Source organism: Dermacentor albipictus, chromosome 8 (genome assembly GCF_038994185.2).
Source record: "Dermacentor albipictus isolate Rhodes 1998 colony chromosome 8, USDA_Dalb.pri_finalv2, whole genome shotgun sequence".
Lineage (NCBI taxonomy): Eukaryota > Metazoa > Arthropoda > Arachnida > Ixodida > Ixodidae > Dermacentor > Dermacentor albipictus.
This window is the reverse complement of record NC_091828.1, coordinates 20762667-20783426: the sequence shown is the minus strand read 5'-3', so window position 1 is coordinate 20783426 and position 20760 is coordinate 20762667. Positions and strand designations below refer to the sequence as shown.

Below are 20760 nucleotides of genomic sequence, written 5' to 3'. Positions count from 1 at the left end.
TTACTGAACCACGACTCATTCATTCTTTAAAAAGAGCGGCTCATAAGATCTGGCTTGCTCCTAAGTGACCCATTTCTAATATGAACATACAGATGTAAAAAAAAAAATTAAACAGAAAAAGTTGAAAAACAGAAAAAGTCGCCCACAGTTTCGTCCAAAGGTTCAAACTGACACTGACTTTCTATCTTGGTTGACAAGCAAACCTTGATTTGAAGCATTTCCTCGACTACAGCGAGTGCAGGCGATCGCCACTCCTCAACTGAAGCTCACTGTGCTTTAACAATACTCTGCAATAATTGATCAGATAATCATTTGATTGAGGAACACGTCGTCGCTGTAAAGGCTTGTAGCAGGTGCTGAGTGTGTGACACATTGCTCGGGTATTACCAAGGGGCATTAAATTACATTTGAAGTGCAGTACCACCCTTCAGGACCTCTAGTCAAAGTGGGCTCTTGATTGGAGGACCATTAGGAATAGTTGACTAAGTATCCTTGATTGAGTTGTGGGATTTAGCATCCCAATGAAAAATGTGCAGTGATGGACATTGTAGTGGAGTGCTCTGGATAGAGCCTGACCTGCTAGGGTTGTTCAACATGCGCTATCATTACGGAGGAATGAAAGAAAATAGGAGAGGCGGTGATATTATTTTTTACAGTGAAGCAGTTTACGCTGACCCTGTGCCGTCGTTGTCGGACTTTGCTAAAACTATTATCAACAATGGCTTGAATGTCATCTTCTTCCACAACTGTCTCATTGGCACTCCTCAGCGCTACCACACGAACATGCTCATGCCACTGCCCCCATGTTCGTCATCGTCGCCTTCCACAGCTGGCTCTGTTGCAGCTTGTCATTCCAGCATTTAAGGGGGTAGGAGCCATAGCTTAAGGGCTTAAGGGCGTAAGCCATTCATTGTCTTATGTAATGGACAGATTTAATTTTGAAGCAATTTAGTTTTGAAGAATCGCAAGCAGCAGTGCTGGGCACATGCTGCTAACCACACCACCGAGCAAACTCGACATATCGAATGCAAGCGACAACGGCGGACTGCTATACTGGGAGCACATGGGTGCCAGCACTTCTTGCACCAGCAAGAAGTGTTGGCAGCCACGTCAATCGTTAAACCACTCCAACCAATTGCCAAAATGATTGCAGCGCTCGACAAAAAAAAAAAAAAGCACTGGGAGAACTGCAAAACAAAGCACTCCTAAAGTATGCTCACCATGCGAAGCATGCAAAAGTGAAAACGAGGTGAAAGATGTGGGGTCTGAGGTGGGGATTCTCACACCGTACTCTTGGGACAAAGGAACGACAACACAGTAGTGCACACAATCACAAGGGCATTTATTGCACCTTTCATACATCAATGCCTGCTAGCCGAGTTGCTATCCACAAAACATGCCGACGGGCGCGCGACAAATCTAGAAGTCCGACTCACCGCGTCCTCGTGAGCGAATATGTTCGCTCCATGCTGAATCCCAACGCCTGGTCGTTCGCGTGTATAGTCACGCGAATCGTGGCGTGTTCGAAGGCGGCCACGCGAGGCGGTCTCGCAGATGCATCGGTCGCCGCGCGCGCGCGGAATGTCCGCGCTGTTCGGCGACCCGCCGGGGAAGCGGGTTGCTGCACGTGCGGCACGCTTCCTGTCTCGAACCCAAGAGAGCAAGCCTTGTCTCTCCCGCCGAGGGTAACCCCGCAGCGGCGCGACGCTCGCGCCACCTCTCGCACCACGCTTGTACCACTCCAACGCCGCGGCCCACGCGGCGACGCCGCACGGAGACGGGGCTATGCGGGAAAACAAGCTATCAGGGGAGGCGCGAGGGTCGCGCATCCCCACAAAGAATGGGAAACAAAATATTTACAATATAGACTGCTCGCAAAGTTTAACTTGCATGGTGTAACACTTGGTGTAAGTAACACAGCTTTGCTGTTCGACCATCTTCACGGACTGGAAGGGGCGGTGATTACTTGAACATGGATGCAAAGGCTCCACTACACTACACTACTACACACACTACACTACACTATAGTACCAGAGCCCATTTATGAATACATGGGTACGACTTTGTTTGCATGTTTATCATATTCAGCTTCTTCAGTGATGCAGGCACACAGAAGTGTACTGAAGTGCAGTGAAGATATCCAGTGATTAATGCCCTACAACTATCACTAAGATGTTCCTTAGTGTTTCTGGATGGCAGACGTTAAACAGGCCTCCCCGGTCTTACCTGTATTTTTCTTTTAAGTAAAACTTCAATATAACGACCACACATCCTTTTTGCCTCTGCCACCTGGGCACGCTGTACAATCGAGCTTGCTGTGCCAGCATTGCCGGATGCAGCATCAAAGCAAAAGTATTGGGGATATGCATGCTGCCAGCATTGCACATGCCAGCTCCATGCATGGCGTAAGCGTGGCCTCACCAATGGCCACACAACTGTGAATGCCACTGCATTCGCTTGTCTGAGTAAGGGACCAAGAGGTGGCTACTGTGGTAACATTGCTTCTTGCACTGCCAGTTCCTGTGCTCCTTTGTGAACAAGATGTGACACTTCCACTCATCCCTAATGCAGCCAGGCTATCTGAAACATTTTCTGCTTTGCTTACTCCATCTAAATGCATCAGCTGTATTGCATGCCACCCCCATCGAAATGCAGCTACCGCAGCTGAAAATTGAGCCTGTGACCTCATGCTTAGCAGCAGCCATACCACAAAGCATCCAGAGAGGCTAACAGTAATTGGAGGACGCCGACTTATGCCTTGTAGTGCAGTCCTTCGCTGTTGCATCGCTGTGCAATGGTATATGTCAGTGTGCATGCGCACACCTGCAAGGTTGAGCCCTATGAAACAATGCTCATAATTTGCATTGAGCTCTCAATTGCTCTTCTCTCGTTACAAGAGATTCGGGTAGTTTTGTAATGAAAGAACCATCTAGCAAGTACCAGCATCTGAGGCTTGAACTCGGCACCACTACTGCAGTCACTGCTCGAACAAATGTTAGCTGCCAATTTTGTATTTCACCTTGCTCACCCTACGAGGTGTGTTCAAAAAGAAACCGAACTTTTGAAATAGCGCGCCAACCGGCAGAGATAGCGCGCTGTGGCTACTGTGCACATGTAGCGGCAGGTTTAAACAAACTGCCATTTGCCGCATTTCGCTCTGACTGTTAGTTGCCGAGCTACAACCGCTGAAGTGAGCACATGAACAAGCTGTTCTTCGTATTGGTGCTAAAGTGACAATGAAGGAATTGGAACAACAGTGTGTGTGCGTGAAGTTCTGCTACAAACTTGGGAAGGACTTTCACAGAGACATTTTAGTTGCTTAGCCAAGCATACGGGGAGGACTGTATGAGTCGCATGCAGTGCTATGATTGGTTCAAGCGGTTTGAACACGGAAGAATGTCGGTCGGTGATGATCCCAAGCCTGGACGACCTTCCACATCCAGAGATGATGACCATGTCGAGAGAGTTCGAACTGTGATTCGTGGAAATCATCGTTTGGACTGTTCGAGAAGTCGCTGATGAAGTGGGTATCAGCGTAGGATCATATGAAATTTCGAGTGACAAACTTGGGATGCCTCGTGTCAGTGAAAAATTCGTGCCGCATTTGTTGACTGACAAACACAAGCAGACCTGCGTTTAAATCAGCCAGGAACTGCTCGCTGCAATGACGATGAAAACTTTAAGAACATAACATGCAGTGAGACATGTGTTTATGGCTATGATGTTGAAACGAAAGTGCAGTCATCGCAGTGGGTGGCCAAAGGTTCTCCTCGTCCAAAAAAAGCACGCATGAGTCGGTCAAAAGTGAAGGTGATGTTGGTTGTGTTTTTTGACTGTGAAGGCATTGTCCATCAGGAATTTGTGCCGCATAGTCAGACGGTAAACAAAGAAGTTTACCAGGGAATCCTAGCACGTTTGAGAGATTCTGTGCGCAGTAAGAGGCCTGAATTGTGGGAAAAGCAGGCTTGGATGTTGCATCATGACAATGCCCCGGCTCACGCATCGCTCCTTGTCTGCGGCTACTTAGCGAAACATTACACTCCTGTTGTGCCCAACCCACCATGTTCTGTGGACCTAGCCCCGGCAGACATTTTCATATCCCCCAAGCTGAAAACTACCGTGAAAGGACGTCGTTTCTAAACTGTAGAGGAGGTCCAGGACAATGCAAGAAGAGACTTGTGCACCATTCCAGAAAGTGCATTCCAGGAGGCTTTCCGAAAATGGAAGAAAAGATGGGAAGAGTGCATTGACAATAGAGGGGACTACTTTGAAGGGGACAGCACTTAAAGTGTTGTACCATAAGCACTAAAGGTGTTACATAAAAAAAAAGTTCGGTTTCTTCTTGAACACACATCGCATATAGTGGACTCCATTATCAAAAAGTTGCATCCAACATGCATTTACCTTAGTTATATGTAATATTCTTGACAAGAATATATATATTTGTTACATGCTGACACTGGCAAGAAACATGTTATATGTAGTTTGTTATAGGTGATAATTTGTTGTATCCATGTTTGTTATACCAGAGCCTCCGCTAACTATATTTCTGGGATGCCGCTTTCTTTCTCATTGGAGGCGCCTTGCCGAATTTACAAGCCGGAACTGTGGGGTAATGGTCGTTACTGAACCACTGGAGTCGTGTGACTCCTGTCAGCGCAGCTTGCTGCCAGCAGGCCAGGTCAGTAGCTTCCATGCTAATAGCTGACACAGGAAGCTGTGGTCTAGTGAGGCCTGACTTGATCGAAAACTGTCAGAACACTGGTGATGGCAACTGGCTTCAGCAGCTGCTCCGTAAATCTTTCCTGAAGTCCCCAGTGTGGAAGTGCTGACTAAGCACTACAGAGGGTAACTTGATGGCACTTAATCCTTCCTCGAAATTGCTTTAGCCACTGGTCACGCAAACTGCTGTTGTGGAAACACATGGCCAGGTCTGTTTGTCTGACTGTGCGAGCATTGGGGTATGCTGCAATGGCACATTACTAAGAAATACCTATGGAGCAAATAGCATGAATCTTGTATGCATACGCATAGATAGCAATGTGCGGTCGTCGTCTGCTCGAGCTTTACTGTCGGTGCGGTGGCGCAGCGGCCAGTGTGTTGCGAGTGTCCACTGCAAGGAGCGCTAGTGGCCCTACCAAGTGGAAAGGAGGAAAATGAAAAGGGAAGGGCAGCGGGTTTTTGGCTCATGTTGCAGGCATCTAGTTATAGGAGCTGGTGGTCATACTGGAGTTTCTCTGGTAGTTGTGATATTCCAGTACTTTCTGCTCAGGCTCTATGCACAATACTTATGGTGACTGTTCCTACACTGCAGAAGGAGAGAGGCGAGACGTTCCTGGAGAGCCTGCTAAGCGCCTGCCGCGAGTGGTTCAATGAGCGGGACCAGCTGCTGCGGCCGCTGGATGCTACCACGGCAGTGCCGCGCCGCTGGACAGCCTACGTCTGCTTCTTGGCCGAATTGCTGCTGGGTCTGAGAGGTCGAAGCGGGAGCTGTGCCAGTGGCTCGGCCGGTGGCCGTGGGGCACCCACGGCGAGCCGCACACTGTGCCTGGTCATGCTGCTCTGTGATTGCTGCCACATCATCCTGCGGCCTCCCTCGCTTGGCAACCCGGCTGAGGTAAGCTGAACTTCTTACATAGCCACTGAGATGCAGAAAGTTGCACACTGACTGTATCATGCAGCTGTGTGCCTTGTTTGAGCAAATGTTTAGAGACCCTACACCAGCTGTGGGGTAGCATATGATGTTAGCAATAGATGTTAGCAAATGTTTAGTGACCCTACAGCAGTTGTGGTGGGAGAACACATACCCTTAAGTGCTACAGTAACGAGATCTTCGGTTTCTTTAGTACAAAATAAATGCTCAGCAGATTTCACTTAACTGTGGGGTGTTGCATTGATGAAAACAAAGTACAGGTAGCCATTTGTTTTCATCAATGCAACACCCCTCAATGCAACACAAAGTATTTACTAACGTAATCGCAAATAGAATTGGGAACACCTTAGACTTCTCTCAACGAAAGGACCAGGCAGGACTCCGTAAAGGCTACTCAATAATAGACCATATTCACACTATCAATCAGGTGATAGAGAAATGTGCAGAATATAACCAACCCTCATACATAGCTTTCATTGTTTATGAGAAAGCATTTGATTTAGTCAGAACCTCGGCAGTCATGCAGGCAATACGGAATCGGGGCGTAGACGAGCCGTATTTAAAAATACTTCAAGATATCTATAGTGGCTCCATAGCCACCGTAGTCCTCCATAAAGGAAGCAACAAAATCCCAATAAAGAAAGGCGTCAGGCAGGGAGATACGACCTCTCCAATTCTATTCACAACGTGTTTACAGGAGGTATTCAGAGACCTGGATTGGGAAGAATTGGGGATAAGAGGCAGTGGAGAATACCTTAGAAACTTGTGATTCGCTGATGATATTGCCTTGCTTAGTAACTCAGGGGACCAGCTGCAATGCATGCTCACTGACCTGGAGAGGCAAAGAAGATGCGTGGGTCTAAAAATTACTCTGCAGAAAACTGAAGTAATGTTCAACAGTCTCAGAAGAGAACAGCAGTTTACGATAGGTAGCGAGGCACTGGAAGTGGTAAGGGTATAGTACATCTACTTGGGGCTTGTAGTGACTGCGGAACCGGATCATGAGACTGAAATAATTGGAAGAATAAGAATGGGCTGGGGTGCGTTTGGCAGGCATTCTCAGATCATGAACAGCAGGTTGCCATTATCCCTCAAAAGAAAAGTGTATGACAGCTGTGTCTTACCAGTAGTCACCTACGGGGCAGAAACCTGTAGGCTTACGAAAAGGGTTCTCCTTAAATTGAGGACGACGCAACAAGCTATGGAAAGAATGATGGGTGCACATGTAACATTAAGTTGATAAGAGGAGAGCAGATTCGGTGAGGGAACAAACGCGAGTTAATGACATCTTAGTTGAAACCAAGAAAAAGAAATGGGCATGGGCAGGACATGTGATGAGGAGGGAAGATAACCGATTGTCATTAAGGGTTGCGGACTGGATTCCAAGGGAAGGGAAGCGTAGCAGGGGGCGGCAGAAAGTTAGGTGGGCAGAAGAGTTTAAGAAGTTTGCAGGGACGACATGGCTACAATTAGCACATGACCGGCGTAGTCGGAGAAGTATGGGAGAGGCCTTTCCCCTGCAGTGGACGTGTCCAGGCTGCTGATGATGATGAAAAATTTATATAACAAATGTTTCAAATTAGTCCTCATCATCATCAGCCAACAACTACGCCGGTCATGTGCTAATTGTAGCCATGTTGTCCCTGCAAAGTTCTTAATCTCATCCGCCCACCTAACTTTCTGCCGCCCCCTGCTACGCTTCCCTTCCCTTGGAATCCAGTCCGTAACCCTTAATGAGCATTGGTTATTCAAATAATAGGTACGCTGAAAAAGTTGCGACGTAGGTAGCCAAGCATGCGATTAGCGTTTTTAATTATGTTCTCAGTATGTAGAGACCAGCTGAGGTTAGAAGTGATGTAAATACCAAGATATATATATTGTTACATAAGAAGACGCAGATGAAAAGCTATATACAAGTATATTTACAACGTATTACACCGCACTTGGCCAAGAGGGAACAGCCCGCGCTAGCCTCCAATCGTCGTCGTCTTCTTACTGCTCGCCTCTTCATCATTGGTAATACTATTCTGTAGCACTACCCCCGGCGGCAAAAGCGTCGTCCCGTAGCGACTAAAGGTCGGAGTCTGAAGCAGTGTAGTAGGTCTTGAGCCTACTGACGTGCACGACATCAGTAGATGATAGAGTAGATGACGAGGTTGAGCTCACAGGAGCACTTTCGTACGTCACAGGTGTCACCTGGCGCAGCACGCGGTAGGCCCCTGTGTATCGCGAAAGGAGCTTCCCTGAAAGTCTGACAAGACGAGAGGGCGACCACAGGAGCACGAGCGCACCAGGCGAAAACTGTACGTCACGGTGGCGGGCGTTGTACTGACGCTGCCGAGTGGTTTGCGAGTCCGTCAGTCGAGCACGGGCGAGCTGGCGTGCATGGTCGGCGAGGGCGATGGCGTCGCACGCATACTCGCTCGTTGAGATCGAAGCAGGAGGAAGTACCATGTCAAGGGGCAAGGTCGGTTCGCGACCGTAGAGTAGATAAAAGGGCGAAAATCCGGCGGTGTCGTGCCGGGAAGAATTGTGCGCAAATGTGACGTAAGGAAGGGCAACGTCCCAGTCGTGGTGGTCCTTCGAAACGTACTTGGACAGCATGTTGGTAAGAGTACAGTTTAACCGCTCTGTCAGGCCATTGGTTTGAGGATGGTATGAGGTAGTCAGCATGTGTTGAGTGGAGCAGGAATGTACAATGTCGGCGATAACTTTCGAGAGAAAGTTGCGACCCCGGTCAGTGAGCAGCTGTCGCGGGGCGCCATGAAGTGAGATAATGTCACGCAAGAGAAAGTCCGTGATGTCAGTGGCGCAACTAGTAGGGAGAGCCCACGTGATAGCGTATCGGGTGGCGTAATCAGTTGCGACGGCTACCCATTTGTTCCCAGAGGATGACGTGGGAAAGGGACCGAGGAGGTCTAAGCCAACACGAAAGAACGGTTCCACACGGACGGTGACCGGCTGGAGATGACCGGCAGGTAGCGTCTGAGGTGTTTTCCGATGCTGGCAGGTATCACAGGCAGCAACATAGCGTCGGACAGAGCGAGCGAGACCAGGGCAATAGAAGCGGCGGCAGACGCGGTCATACGTGCGGGTTACCCCAAGATGTCCTGGAATGGGTGCGTCATGCATCTCAAAGAGCACAGTCTGTTGTAGCTGTTTTGGCACGACAAGAAGAAGATCAGAGCCATCAGGAAGTTCCTTCGGTACAGAATGCCGCAACTGACTCCCCTGCGCCGAACCGCCCCTATTCTCGTTCACCTTCGCCCCAATGACGACAATCTCGCTCTCCCCAACCCCGTCGCTCCTTTTCGCCGACTCCCTTCGGACGCCGCTCCCAGCCGGAAAACTAGATGATGCAGTGCCTCGAGGTGACGCTGCATTGCTCCCTACGCTGCCAAATCCTCCACTGACGTTGCCCACTCATCTGAACCTTCTTGACGTGCAAGTCGACGGTGTTCCTCTATCTGCTCTTATAGACACTGGGGTGCATTTTTCAGTAATGAGCGCTAGCCTTCGTACCCGCCTGAAAAAAATAATCACGACCACCACGACGCATGTCGTCCATGTCGCCGATGGCGGAACAGCCCCCGTAATTGGTAAATGTGTCGCCCGTGTGTCCTTTGCCAATCGCTCCACAATTGTGCTATTCACGGTCATCGCCCACTGTCCCCACGACATCATCCTTGGCTTAGACTTCCTCTCCGCACATTCTGCTCTCGTCGATTGTTCCGCCAGTACTCTCCGCCTTGACCTGCCTGTTCTGGATCCCGCTGAACCACACCTCAGTCGCCTCAGTTCCGTCGACTTCGCTCGCTTGCCACCTTCGGCACTGACTTACGTTGACCTAGTGTCATCCCCACCAGTGCCCGACGGTCACTATATCGCGGCTTCTATGCAAGACGTCCTCCTTACACATGGGATCACGGTACCTCATACCGTTTTATCTATTACGGCGAATTGCGTCTGCCTGCCAGTGGTCAATTTTGGCTTGACGACACAAGTGCTGCCATGTGGGATGTCTCTGGCCCAGCTTTGCTCATTCGAGGATCACTCCATAGCATCTATTGAGGTAGACGACAATTCAGCCGATCCTCCTCTACCATCGCAGTCAACAAGTTGTACCATCGCTGGCTTACAGAAAATGATTGCGCCCGACATGCCGTCCGAGCACGCTCGTGAGCTCTACCGTGTTCTGTTTTACTACAATGATATTTTTGACTTTAACAATCGTCCTATGGCGCCAACTACAGCTGTTAAACATCGCATTAATACTGGCGATGCCCCTCCTATTCATCGCCGCCCGTATCGAGTGTCACCGGCTGAGCGTCAAGTTATTCACGCAGAAGTTCGCAAAATGCTTGCCAAGAACATCGTAGAACCATCATGTAGTCCATGGGCGTCATCTTCGTGCGTCCGAAACCAAACTCGAGGTGTGCCACCGAGGTAAAAGACTACGTTGGCGAGCATGATATAGTAGGGTCCCACCGGTTATTGCGGCTGATGTGTTCGTACAGGCTGATCCAGTCCTCGACGTCTTCCCCATCTTTGCCCAAGAATACGCCAGGATCACGAGGAGCAGGGAGAGTGATGTAGGTCATCGAAGTGGCAGCAGGTGTCGGAGGCGGCTGAGTCGAGTTGTCATCACCGGGAGCCATGAAGCTAGGCTCGACGTACCGTCCACTGCGAAGCTCTGTGACGAGGTACAGGGAACGTCCACCTCCACCAGATATGTTACGTAAGAAGACGCAGATGAAAAGCTATATACAAGTATATTTACAACGTATTACGCCGCACTTGGCCAAGAGGCAACAGCCCGCGCTAGCCTCCAATCGTTGTCGTTGTCTTCTTACTGCTCGCCTTTGGTTTGGTCATTGGTAATACTATTCCGTAGCAATATGAAGAAACTGATACCAACGACATGTTGTCAATGTAGTACGACGGTATGTTAGATGTTTTTGTAGACACACGTATGACTTTGCATTTGTTAATATTTAGCTTCATTAACCATTCATTGCACCAGTTCCCTATAGTGGCAAAGTTCTGCTTAAGTAATTCAATGTCGTTAGCATTGTTAATTTCTCTGAAAATGATGCAATCATTAGCGTAATGGGGGGTAAATGTAGTATCTGTGTCGTTCATCCCACTCTTGCAATACCGTCATTGAGGCTGCAGTATGCATAAATAAATAAATAAATAAATAACTAAATAAAATATGTGCCACTCAGTCTATGCAAGTGTTCAGTGAACCTCTTTGATGCCGACTCGGGTAGCTAGGTATGTGCCTCTGGCAATGTGCTGCTCTACTAGGACAAGAAAGATCCCTCGAATTTCTCTGGTGCTGGGCAGAAGTGAACCCACGTCCCACAGGTTCTTCAAGGACAGGTTTAGCAGGCTGCGGCACGAATGCACTGGGTATTTTCAGTGGTTCCTTCATGTCATCGCTTTTGTGAGCTGCACCATGCATGAGTGCACTGGGTATTCGCTGCTCTGCAACCAACATTTCGCCAACTTGTGTCGCTGAGTACTGGGTGGGCAGAGGGAAAATAATTCTCAGTATTCACATGCATCAGCCCACCACACTTCTCGTGTCAGAGGCCGTGCGTGGACTTCGCAATAGCACCGCTATACGAGGCAGCGTGTCCTGAAAGAAGTGCGAGAAAGGAGCCCACCGGTGTCGTGGCGAGTTTCTCAGTGTTCGCATGCACAGGCACGCCATGCATTCCGGAAGCCACGCTAAGGCTTTGTGACGGTGCCACTAGGTGGCACTGAATGTTGTTGGGGAAGCACGAAAGAGGAGTCCTGCTGCAGTAAGTGCCTCATACATAACTTGTTTTGATGGTGGCAATACGTTGTCGCTATATTGATACTTTTAGTAGAATGAAGCGTGAAAGGCAGGACAAAGTTAAGCGAGGCAGATGGGACAGGCAGATGGGACAAGCACTTTGCCTCTGCTAAGTGATTTATCCATGCTAATTGTGCATGCCATTGATTCCATGTGCAAGGGGGATGGTACCCAGACAGACGGCTTTTAACATTTTTGGGGAATATCTCAAATTCCACTTCTACTATAAATTCAAATTTTGTACAGCTATTTAAATGTTTCTACTTCTTCCATATAAAAATTCAAGCAAGAAAGTTGAGTTGTATGGATATTATGAAAACATAAATGAAACACATTTGTTATTTGGTGGAGGACCATTTAAAAAAAAAGATTCCTTCTAGAGTGACGAAAGTGCTCTCGCGTCTTCCTTACAACACAGTTTTTACTGAACTAAAAGCAATAAATGACATAATTGCATTCCTGAAATAATTTTTTTAGATTTAACATTCTAACTAGGTGGCTTTTGGATGGAGAAAGCTGTAAATAAAAAATAAAGTATTCATTGAAAAATTGTTTTTAGTTCAGTCTCTGCAATGACCACTGAGCAATTATTGATCGAAATTTCAAAGAATGGTCATTCATTGCATAGAAAATATACCTTATGCAAGTCAAAACAGCGTTTTAAGAAATCTTGTGTGAAGTTTTCGCTGTTCGACCATCCTAGTATACACCTGGGGCATAGTCTGCATCATCATCATCATCATTATATTTCCTCGCGAAACCTTTTCTGGCTCTTGCCATGTCCTCCCTTCATTGTTTGCATTACTGTACTTACTTTATAGTGAAAATTGCAACATAAACAATATTTTCAGAAGCCATGCCCACTTTCATGAGCGGTTATGCATTAGAGGCTCAATTTTTCAATCACTTATGGTGCAACCACAAGCACACCACTTGCTGGACATGTTCACCATAAGATGAAGTATTTAGTAGTCCTACTTTTGAAAAAAAAAAGTGTTTTGGACAGATTTTGTGCACCATTCCCTCCTCCCCAAACATATTGCTGTCGACAGTCGTCGCAAGACAAGTTCTGCTTAATTTTTTTGCGGGTTGTTCCAGCTTATGTGCTGTGTAAAAAATTTTACCTACCAGTCTAGAGCTCTTTGTTTAATCTCCTCTCAAATTTGTGTATCATCCTGTGACTCACAGTAATTTTACTGATACCAACAGAAAATTCACAATAGAAAAACCAAAACTTCCAATACAATATCAATAGCCTGAGATTATTGATGCCAATAGGTGTATTGGTTCTTTAAGTGTATTGGTCCTGTAGGTGTATTGGTTCAATCGACATATTGGTCTTATAGGCTTTTTGGTCCAGTAGGATTCAATGGCAGTGGTGACCATGCACCACGCATACTAGTGTGACAGAAACATTTTTACACCATGTTAAAGCTTAGAGTAGTTTATTCACACTCTGCATGTTAAACAATAACCACAGAAAATCACTTAACCAATTATAAAAATGATGCTAAGGTCAGAATTACGCTGGAAAGTGGTAAAACTCGGTTTGGAAAGCACTGACGCAGGTTTGAAAGAGCTTTGAATGAGTCCACAGAGAGCAAAAAAGAAATAAAAAGCTCACATCTACTATGAACCGCCAAAATTGCCAGTAGCACACCTAAAATATAATGCTGATTTGTTGTTGCTTATGCCAGGTTACCCCTTCTAGCTTTGTACAAGATGTCACATCAAGTCACATCAACATGTCTCCTATCACGACAGGCAGTATATTGGCACTCTCGGCAAACTTTCTTAGTGTAGGTGAGGCAGCAAGCACATCCAAGGTTGATCATGCAGTCGGTCAAAATGCATGCATTTCATAGGCAATGTCGTCACAGTCATATTGTGGAGTTCAGTATGGCCACATACCTCGCATATTCGCCATGCAGGTAACAGAACTGTGCTCCTGTGTGACTATGGACTGCTACCTGCCGTGGCTGCTCAGTGGCTATGGTGTTAGGCTGCTGATCACGAGGTTGCGGGATCGAATCCCGGCCACGGCGGCCGCATTTCGATGGGGGCAAAATGCGAAAACACTCGTGTACTCAGATTTAGGTGCATGGTAAAGAACCCCAGGTGGTCAAAATTTCCGGAGTCCCCCACTACGGCGTGCCTCATAATCAGAAAGTGGTTTTGGCACGTAAAACCCCATAACCTAATTTAATTATGGACTGCTGACAACAGCTCCAAATCAACGGCACAAATCCTAGCAAACATCACAGCTAAAAGCACATAATGGGAAGAACTTTGAAAGACAGGAGCTGAAGTGTCCACTGCCAGCACTTGTGGATTGTGGGCCACCTGTCATGATGGAAGGCTGGCGGAAGCTCGGAGTTTAGTAGCCCTGTCTGCTCAGTGGCACTTGCGCGCCAGTTAGGATGATTTAGCACAGTGGAATTGTATTACTGGAATGCTATTAACACAACTCAAGTCTGTGGGCTTCTCCAGAACAACGAAGTGTAGGGGACTGCCGGCAAATCAAGTTGACGTCACACGAAACTGATAGTTCTTGGTGCATGTGTTCTGTATAACCACTACTGCTGCTTTTTAAAATTGTGCAATGAAGTGATTTGTCAAATAGCACTTTTAGGTTTATTTCCAGCCGCATCATTTATGTTTTCATTCCCTATCAGTCCAACAGGAAACAGATATATAGGCAACAAATAGCTCCTGCTTAATGAGCCATATTGGTACCAAGACAAACCTATTGGTCAAATAGCTCTCACTTGTCGGACCCTATTGATGCCAATACAGGCCTGTTGGTCCAATAGACGACAAATAGATGTAATATATCAGACCCTTTTAGTACCAATACAAGTTCTATTTGTCCAGTAGGCAACAAATAGAGGTTGGAGTCCACCTATAGGATGGTATTGGTACCAGTAGAATCCAAATAAAACGCACATCAATCCAATATGTTTTCAACAGAACCAGTGGAAGTGCCCTATTGTGCCTGTAAAATATTCTCTTGGTATTTTTGCAAGTTGTAACTCGTGCCTCTTACAACTGCCACTTGCACTGATCACACGTCCTTTCGTCTTGTTCACAGATGGAGTGTCTGCGGTCAGTGCTGACGATCGCGGGCCGGGCAGTGGAGCGTGACGCCCCCCAGCGTATGGCAACCCTGGTTGGGCGGCTGCGGGAGGCATTTGTCCAGCCGGGCCTCTCGGCTCAGGCGCGCAAGACACTGCTCGAACTGCTCGAGCTGCACGCCTCCGGATGGCAGCTCAACCTGGCACAGCAGCTGTACTACTTCCCCTACACGAGCCTCGAGCACCGCAAGTGAGTGGCCGACGATGCTACCACAGCCCCGACCACGACGACGACTCGCCCGCTTTACTTCTTGGTTGCTGGAGAGAGAGAGAGAGACTTTGACTTACCACAACTTGGCTCTGTGAAACACCAGGAAGTCTATTCCCCACATGCTTGATTGTAGCATCTTTGACGAGTCTCCTACTTGCTTTGTCCTTGAATCTCCTTGTCACTGCCGTTTGTGAGCATTGCCAAGAAGGGTTCGAACAGTGTCCCACACTATTTGGTGTTCTCCTGTATGGCAGTCACTGCAGAAAAGGGAGAGAAAATGGAGAAGGCATGAAAGAATTGAGGAAGACGACGTCAATGTGAAACAGTAGCACTACATGAGTATGTACAGACTTCCTTACAGTTTGGGGTGGGGGTCAGTTCATCAAAGCTAAACTCTTTTTGAGTACTGACTGTTTCCACACCTCTAACGGTTGATGACATTTCATCATGGCATTTTGGTGGCATGCTGCATGCTGGGTTAGCAGGATTTATCAATCTCGTAAGCAGGTTGTGGTACTATCGGGGCCTTTCCGTGTGACCATCCTTGTGTGCTCCTTCACGCCCAAGGTGACAAAGGTGAGTAAAACACTTAAAGCTGTCTTGCAGTGTACACCAACATTTTCTTGCTTTCTTTTGATGGGTTTATTAATCCAAATCACGTTGGCAGCGGTTGATTCTAGTTTTGTTGCTTTTTCTTGTTAGCTGCATACAATGTCCTTCTGGTGGCAACCACTTTGCATCGGTTCTAGGTGCCAGGTGCACAATGTTCCCCTATTTTTCTTGTGTTCTTACTATCAAAAACAGATAAGAGCACTACAGTTGAATTTTTACGTTTCTGTTATTGGTGTTTCAAAGTTCATATAATGGTTTTTGTTGTCACAAAGGAAGTTTATTTTATTGGGTGGCTTCTGTGGTTAGCTTAACTTGTCTCCTTCTTGAGTTTATGGTGTAACATTCAGTGTTGCTTCTCTTTGTGTCTTACGTTTTTTTTTCATTGCCCCAATACTGATCTGCTAGCGGTGTGCTGAGACCAAATTCTCGCACCATGGTTGTTGTGGCTGTGAAGTCTGGTTGTCCTTGGAGACTTAAAAATTTCCTGGCTGTTCTTGTGTATTCTTTGTGCACGATAGTTTTAATGTGCATGTCAACACTGTTTCACCATTGAACCACACATTTGTCTTTCCCGACTACTTGGCTTGCCCTTTCATGGATGAAAAGATGACAAAGAAGTGCCATTGTAATACTACTCGTCGTGGTTAGATGTCACCCTTCACATCCCGTGTTCCTGCTTGACATTGAAGTAGTCAGTTTTCCTGCATTCTTCCCTGGCAGGAATGGAACGCTAATGCAGTGGACATGAATAGCCAGGCTTCTCTACAGCATCGAACTTTTCACCATCTTTGCTGACTCACAGCGCTCTCAAACCACTGCTCAGTCGCAGTTTTGTATTTGTCACCATACCTGGTCACGCGGGCAGAGCTCGTTGCTGCCACGCAGAATTGAGCAGCCGTTCTCGAAGTAGTCACTCGGTATGCACTTTCAATCCTTGAAAAGTCCCCATCGCTCTCTGTAAGTATTGTGATGCATTCCTTGAATACGTGTGCAGGGAGAAGTGCTCAAGTGGACAGTTGAAATGTGAAATATTTCTGCCTACGTTAAGCACTGCATGTGATGGTCGTGTTCGGACGGAGCATTATTGCGTAAGCTGGCTCTTGTGACACTCTCTTTTTCGCTTCGCGTGGGTCGAGTGCCATCAACATTTTAAACGTCACGAAAGTGAGAGTTGTCGAGGCCACCCTCACTCGCAGGTCGAGCACTCCGCTTCGATTTGTGATGCTTGGTGAGTGTTTCACGTACTTGCCTTTCTTGAAAGGTCTTTTGTAAGTGGTGCTCGGGGTGTGGCTCTGTGTAATGAAATTCCGCTGTGCGGTCTTTCACCTGTTGTACCATTTTTGAAGCGCACAAGTGTGTCGGCCTGCCACTGAGGTAAGCTGGCACCACACCCGAGATCAGAATACTGCTGGGCAGGTGGAAGTGAACACGTCAGCTACTGCATGACACATGAACTCTGTGCTGTTTTCTCCCGAGAAATAACCAGGACGCAGATAGGTGCTCTGGACCCGTCTCTTCCATGTTTTTTTTTTTTAATTCTTATCCTCCATGAAGTGTGAAGCGCTATTGCATTGTCCCGAATGTTCTGTGGTTTTGCGCATAAAGAATATGTTGTTTTAGCCTGTTTGTGCTTGATAATCTTGTTGCTCTATACCAGGGGTAGTGTGGTATCGCCAAAACTTATTTACGTGGTATATTTTCACATATTTAGATCACCTTCTCTATCTCTTTTGTTGCATTATTGCACCTTGTAGACACCCATACCTGAGCACAATTGCTAAATCGATGGAGTCTTCCAACACGCACCAATCTCCTAGCGACATCTGTGACTTTGTTTCACATAGGAAGATTTCACTATTTCACCGATAGCTTCTTTTATTATATCTTGTAGAGCCAATGATGAACTAAGAGAACCTGAAAAGCTATTCATGTTTTGCAAGATCATGTATTGTTCACTTTGTGTCCATTGTGCTAGTGCACAAGGTGAAAATAGCTGTTGTGAACAGCCTGAAGTGATGACATGGATACAACAGGAAATGCTAGGGAGAATTAAAATTTAGAGTTGCTGCCATGTCCAGACAAACCCTCCTATGATCTATGTACATGTGGACAGGTTGGTGGCCATGACTAGATTTCTTACATCTTCTTGTGCCAGGGTTTTTGTGGAAAACATACTCTTGTAGATTTTTATTAGAAATTTGTAGCGCCATCAGCATAGCACAGGTAGAAGAAACAGGTTCTGTCCAAATACTGAGACTTATCAGAAGGGATACCACTTCAAGGGATACTAAATACTGAAGTAATAGCTCTGAGGTACGTTTCTTTAAGAAGCACTGTCCAGTCCGTAGATAATGTTACTGTATTAGGTAGCTACCAGTTTTCTCTCTCAGTAGCCTAGAGGATACAAGAAGGTGCTTTCATACATATATCAACACATCAGAGTGTGAAAAAAAACTTTTTGCACATTTTTCTATCTCTGCATGGCTAGACATTTCATTGAGTTGTTTCTGTTATTATCACCTTAAATTCCAAAGGTATGACTTGTGTCTGTATCACTTATATTCAGAGAAGTTGCTTGCAGTGAAAAGCAATCATTACAAAGCTAACTAACCAAAGACAAGGTGCAAGCATGAAAGCGTTTGTACAGAAGTACCTTGAAGGACCTGACAGCACTGGAAGGTTCTTTCTTTCTTTGTGACCAAAGCACCTTGACTAGGGTGAATGTTTTCACAGAATAATGTTTTGTAGTAGTATAACTAGTGCAAGTTTCCTAGATAAAGTCAATGTTGGAATGATAGACCCACTTGTGAACAACTGCTGTTCTGCGTGTGAGTAGTTAATTCTAATGAGTAGGCACAACAGCTGCTTCAGAGGGCAACAAACTGAGTTTTCACTGCCCACGGCAGTCATGTTAGCTGAAAGGTGTACTACGTTAGAGGGGTCACTGCACGTTTCGGTCATTTTTACAGTTTATGGCAGTTCTTAAACATCTGCGTGCTTGTTTAAAACATGCGCATGTGCGGGAAAGAAGCAATTGTTTTCATAAAGGGGCCTTGAACTTTACTGGACATCTGTTTTGGAAGTTCCTGAGGCTTCGCATTTACTGCTTTATTTTCTTTTTTGCGTGTAACATCAAGCTTAGCACCTTATTCTTGCTTTAGCTTTAAACAGTCCTCGAATATATGCTTGAGCAGCTGGCCCCAAGAATTTAGTCTGTTGTACTCTGTGGCAACTCTGTGTCCATACAAATCACAGAAAGATGGCAGCAGTGACGGCAAAAGCGTGCACGACAGACACGTGCGTCGGTACTACGTGCATCGAAGAAAAAAAATACATGCTTGCCTCCATCCCCACTGCAGCTGGTGCAAAGCTGCATGTGCAAAAGTTTGGGGTCATGAGAGGTCGAACATGCCAAGGTTTGCTCATTTGTACGTCTGGGTAGTCTTTGAGCCCCAGGGGGCACACAACCTCCTGGCACAACAGAACATGGGGTAAAAGAAATTTCATTTGTTTATATTGGATAGATTAATGCATAAGATTGAGTGTATCTAATATTGGCAAGGTGAACGTGAAAGTTACTTGATTTAAAGAAAGAAATGTCAGTCTCTTGCACATTAATGTGCAAGGAGTTGCTTTGACAGTGTTCTTTGTATGGACAACAAAGCAAGTGAGGCTGTGGAAAGGTTAAAAAAAAATGCAATTCAACTCATTTCATTTGTTGAATTGAATAGGTTGTGTGCCTTTTTGATGGCTCAAAAATTGCTGTAGACTGCATTCCAAGCTCGACTGTGCACAACTATGCAAACCAAAAGTGAGTGACGAGGTTGCAAACGTTTTCAAGCTTCTCAATACTGCCTACCCTAACTATCAGTTTATGCTAGGTAGTATTCAAGGTTGAGGCTGCTCTTTGAAGTGCTTTATTCGTCATCTTACATTGCCACTAGTGTTGTTGTGTAATGCCCATCTTCAATATGCACATTTTCAGAATGGTATTTTTAATGCTGTGCACTTTTTGTTCGTTGTCAGTCACATTCTTAAATGGGTACAAGCATTGTAGTGCAGCATCACGGAAGAACTTCGGGTGACATCAACTGCTAAAGAACACGGCTACAGTTCGTTATAAGCCATTTGACTGTTATTTCTTCAAGTGGCATTTGCGATAATAAGTAGCCTACTCCACAATTCATGCATCCAATCTGTGTAGAGCTCCCTAGCACAAACACCAGCCATTCTTTAATTAGGTGCATTCCGGAATGAAATTGGTATGTGTCTCAGCTTTGCGACTTCAGATTATGCACCAAAGGTCAAAGCTTTGAATGACATCAAAACAGTTCTTTTTAACCAATTTGCTTGCACGTCACATTCGAGTGTCTCTTCTGAGAAATAGGAAGGCTTTTGTTAGATTTCGTAAGGTTCCAGAGCAGCCGTGGTGACAGTGCAGATGTCGCACTACATTTTACCTAGACATAAATTCTAGGGACACCCGTGGACCTTCCGGAGATGACTCTTGCAGCAAGTGAAGGAGAGGTGGAAAAATTGTACTTGCTTAAGATTCTTCCTTTTGTTTTTTTAGACTGCTTATGGGTGCTGTGTGTTTGCGGTGCTTTTGTTTCATGGGTGATCCTGGGCTCGCTTATTGATGGCAGTGATTGCTGAGGCTTGTATCGCATTGTAAGAGCACTGCGAAAGGCAATGTACTGCTTGTACTATTTTGGAGCATTTGGTTATCGACAGCGCAGATGCCATTCTTGATAGTGAATGGTTGCAATGTCATCTCTTTCCACAGAGCAAATGCCGTCTGTGTTTGTGCGATCGTTTTATGTGTTTATGCAAAGAAGTGTGCATGCAGTGTTTCTTTAGTGTTTTCTTGTTGATTCTCCTGCAATTTTCTCATTTGTTTTTTATCTAGTTTTGGCGCTGTCTGTGATAAGCAGTCACTGCTTTGTTCATTTTTGTTGAAAAGAAAAAAAAATTGAGAGAACAAAAATTATTTGACTTGTATACTTTGCTTTTGAATGAATAGAACGCTCATTAACAGAACAGAGCCACTGACGACCTGCGTCTCAAGCAGCCAGGCTACATATTAATAAGTTGGGCTAGTGAAATAACTGCCATTCTACCATTTACAGTGTGCTGTCTAATATTGATTGCATGGTGTTGAATTTGATTTTGACTTGTTCTTGCTATTTCTGTGGCCACTTGCTTTGTGCACACTTGATGTATTCCAAAGCCTGGTTGGATGGAGTGATCGTATAATATGTATGTCATTAGTCCGTATGTGCCCAATGGAACTTAGCATGGCAAA

At 46.0% G+C, this 20760-nt stretch overlaps 1 protein-coding gene across 4 annotated transcripts in view; it reads left to right on the top strand.

The window, feature by feature from the left end:
• The window catches only part of LOC139048658 (MIF4G domain-containing protein-like), a 154743-nt gene extending 134287 nt beyond the window's left edge, over positions 1-20456 (top strand). For all 4 annotated transcript variants that reach the window (XM_070523141.1, XM_070523140.1, XM_070523143.1 and 1 more), the window contains 2 exons: positions 5315-5617; positions 14590-20456. In XM_070523141.1, coding sequence (XP_070379242.1) covers positions 5315-5617; positions 14590-14826 — 540 coding nt within the window. In that variant the 3' untranslated portion in view covers positions 14827-20456. The remainder of the gene's footprint in view (positions 1-5314; positions 5618-14589) is intronic.
• The last annotated feature ends 304 nt before the right edge of the window (positions 20457-20760 follow it).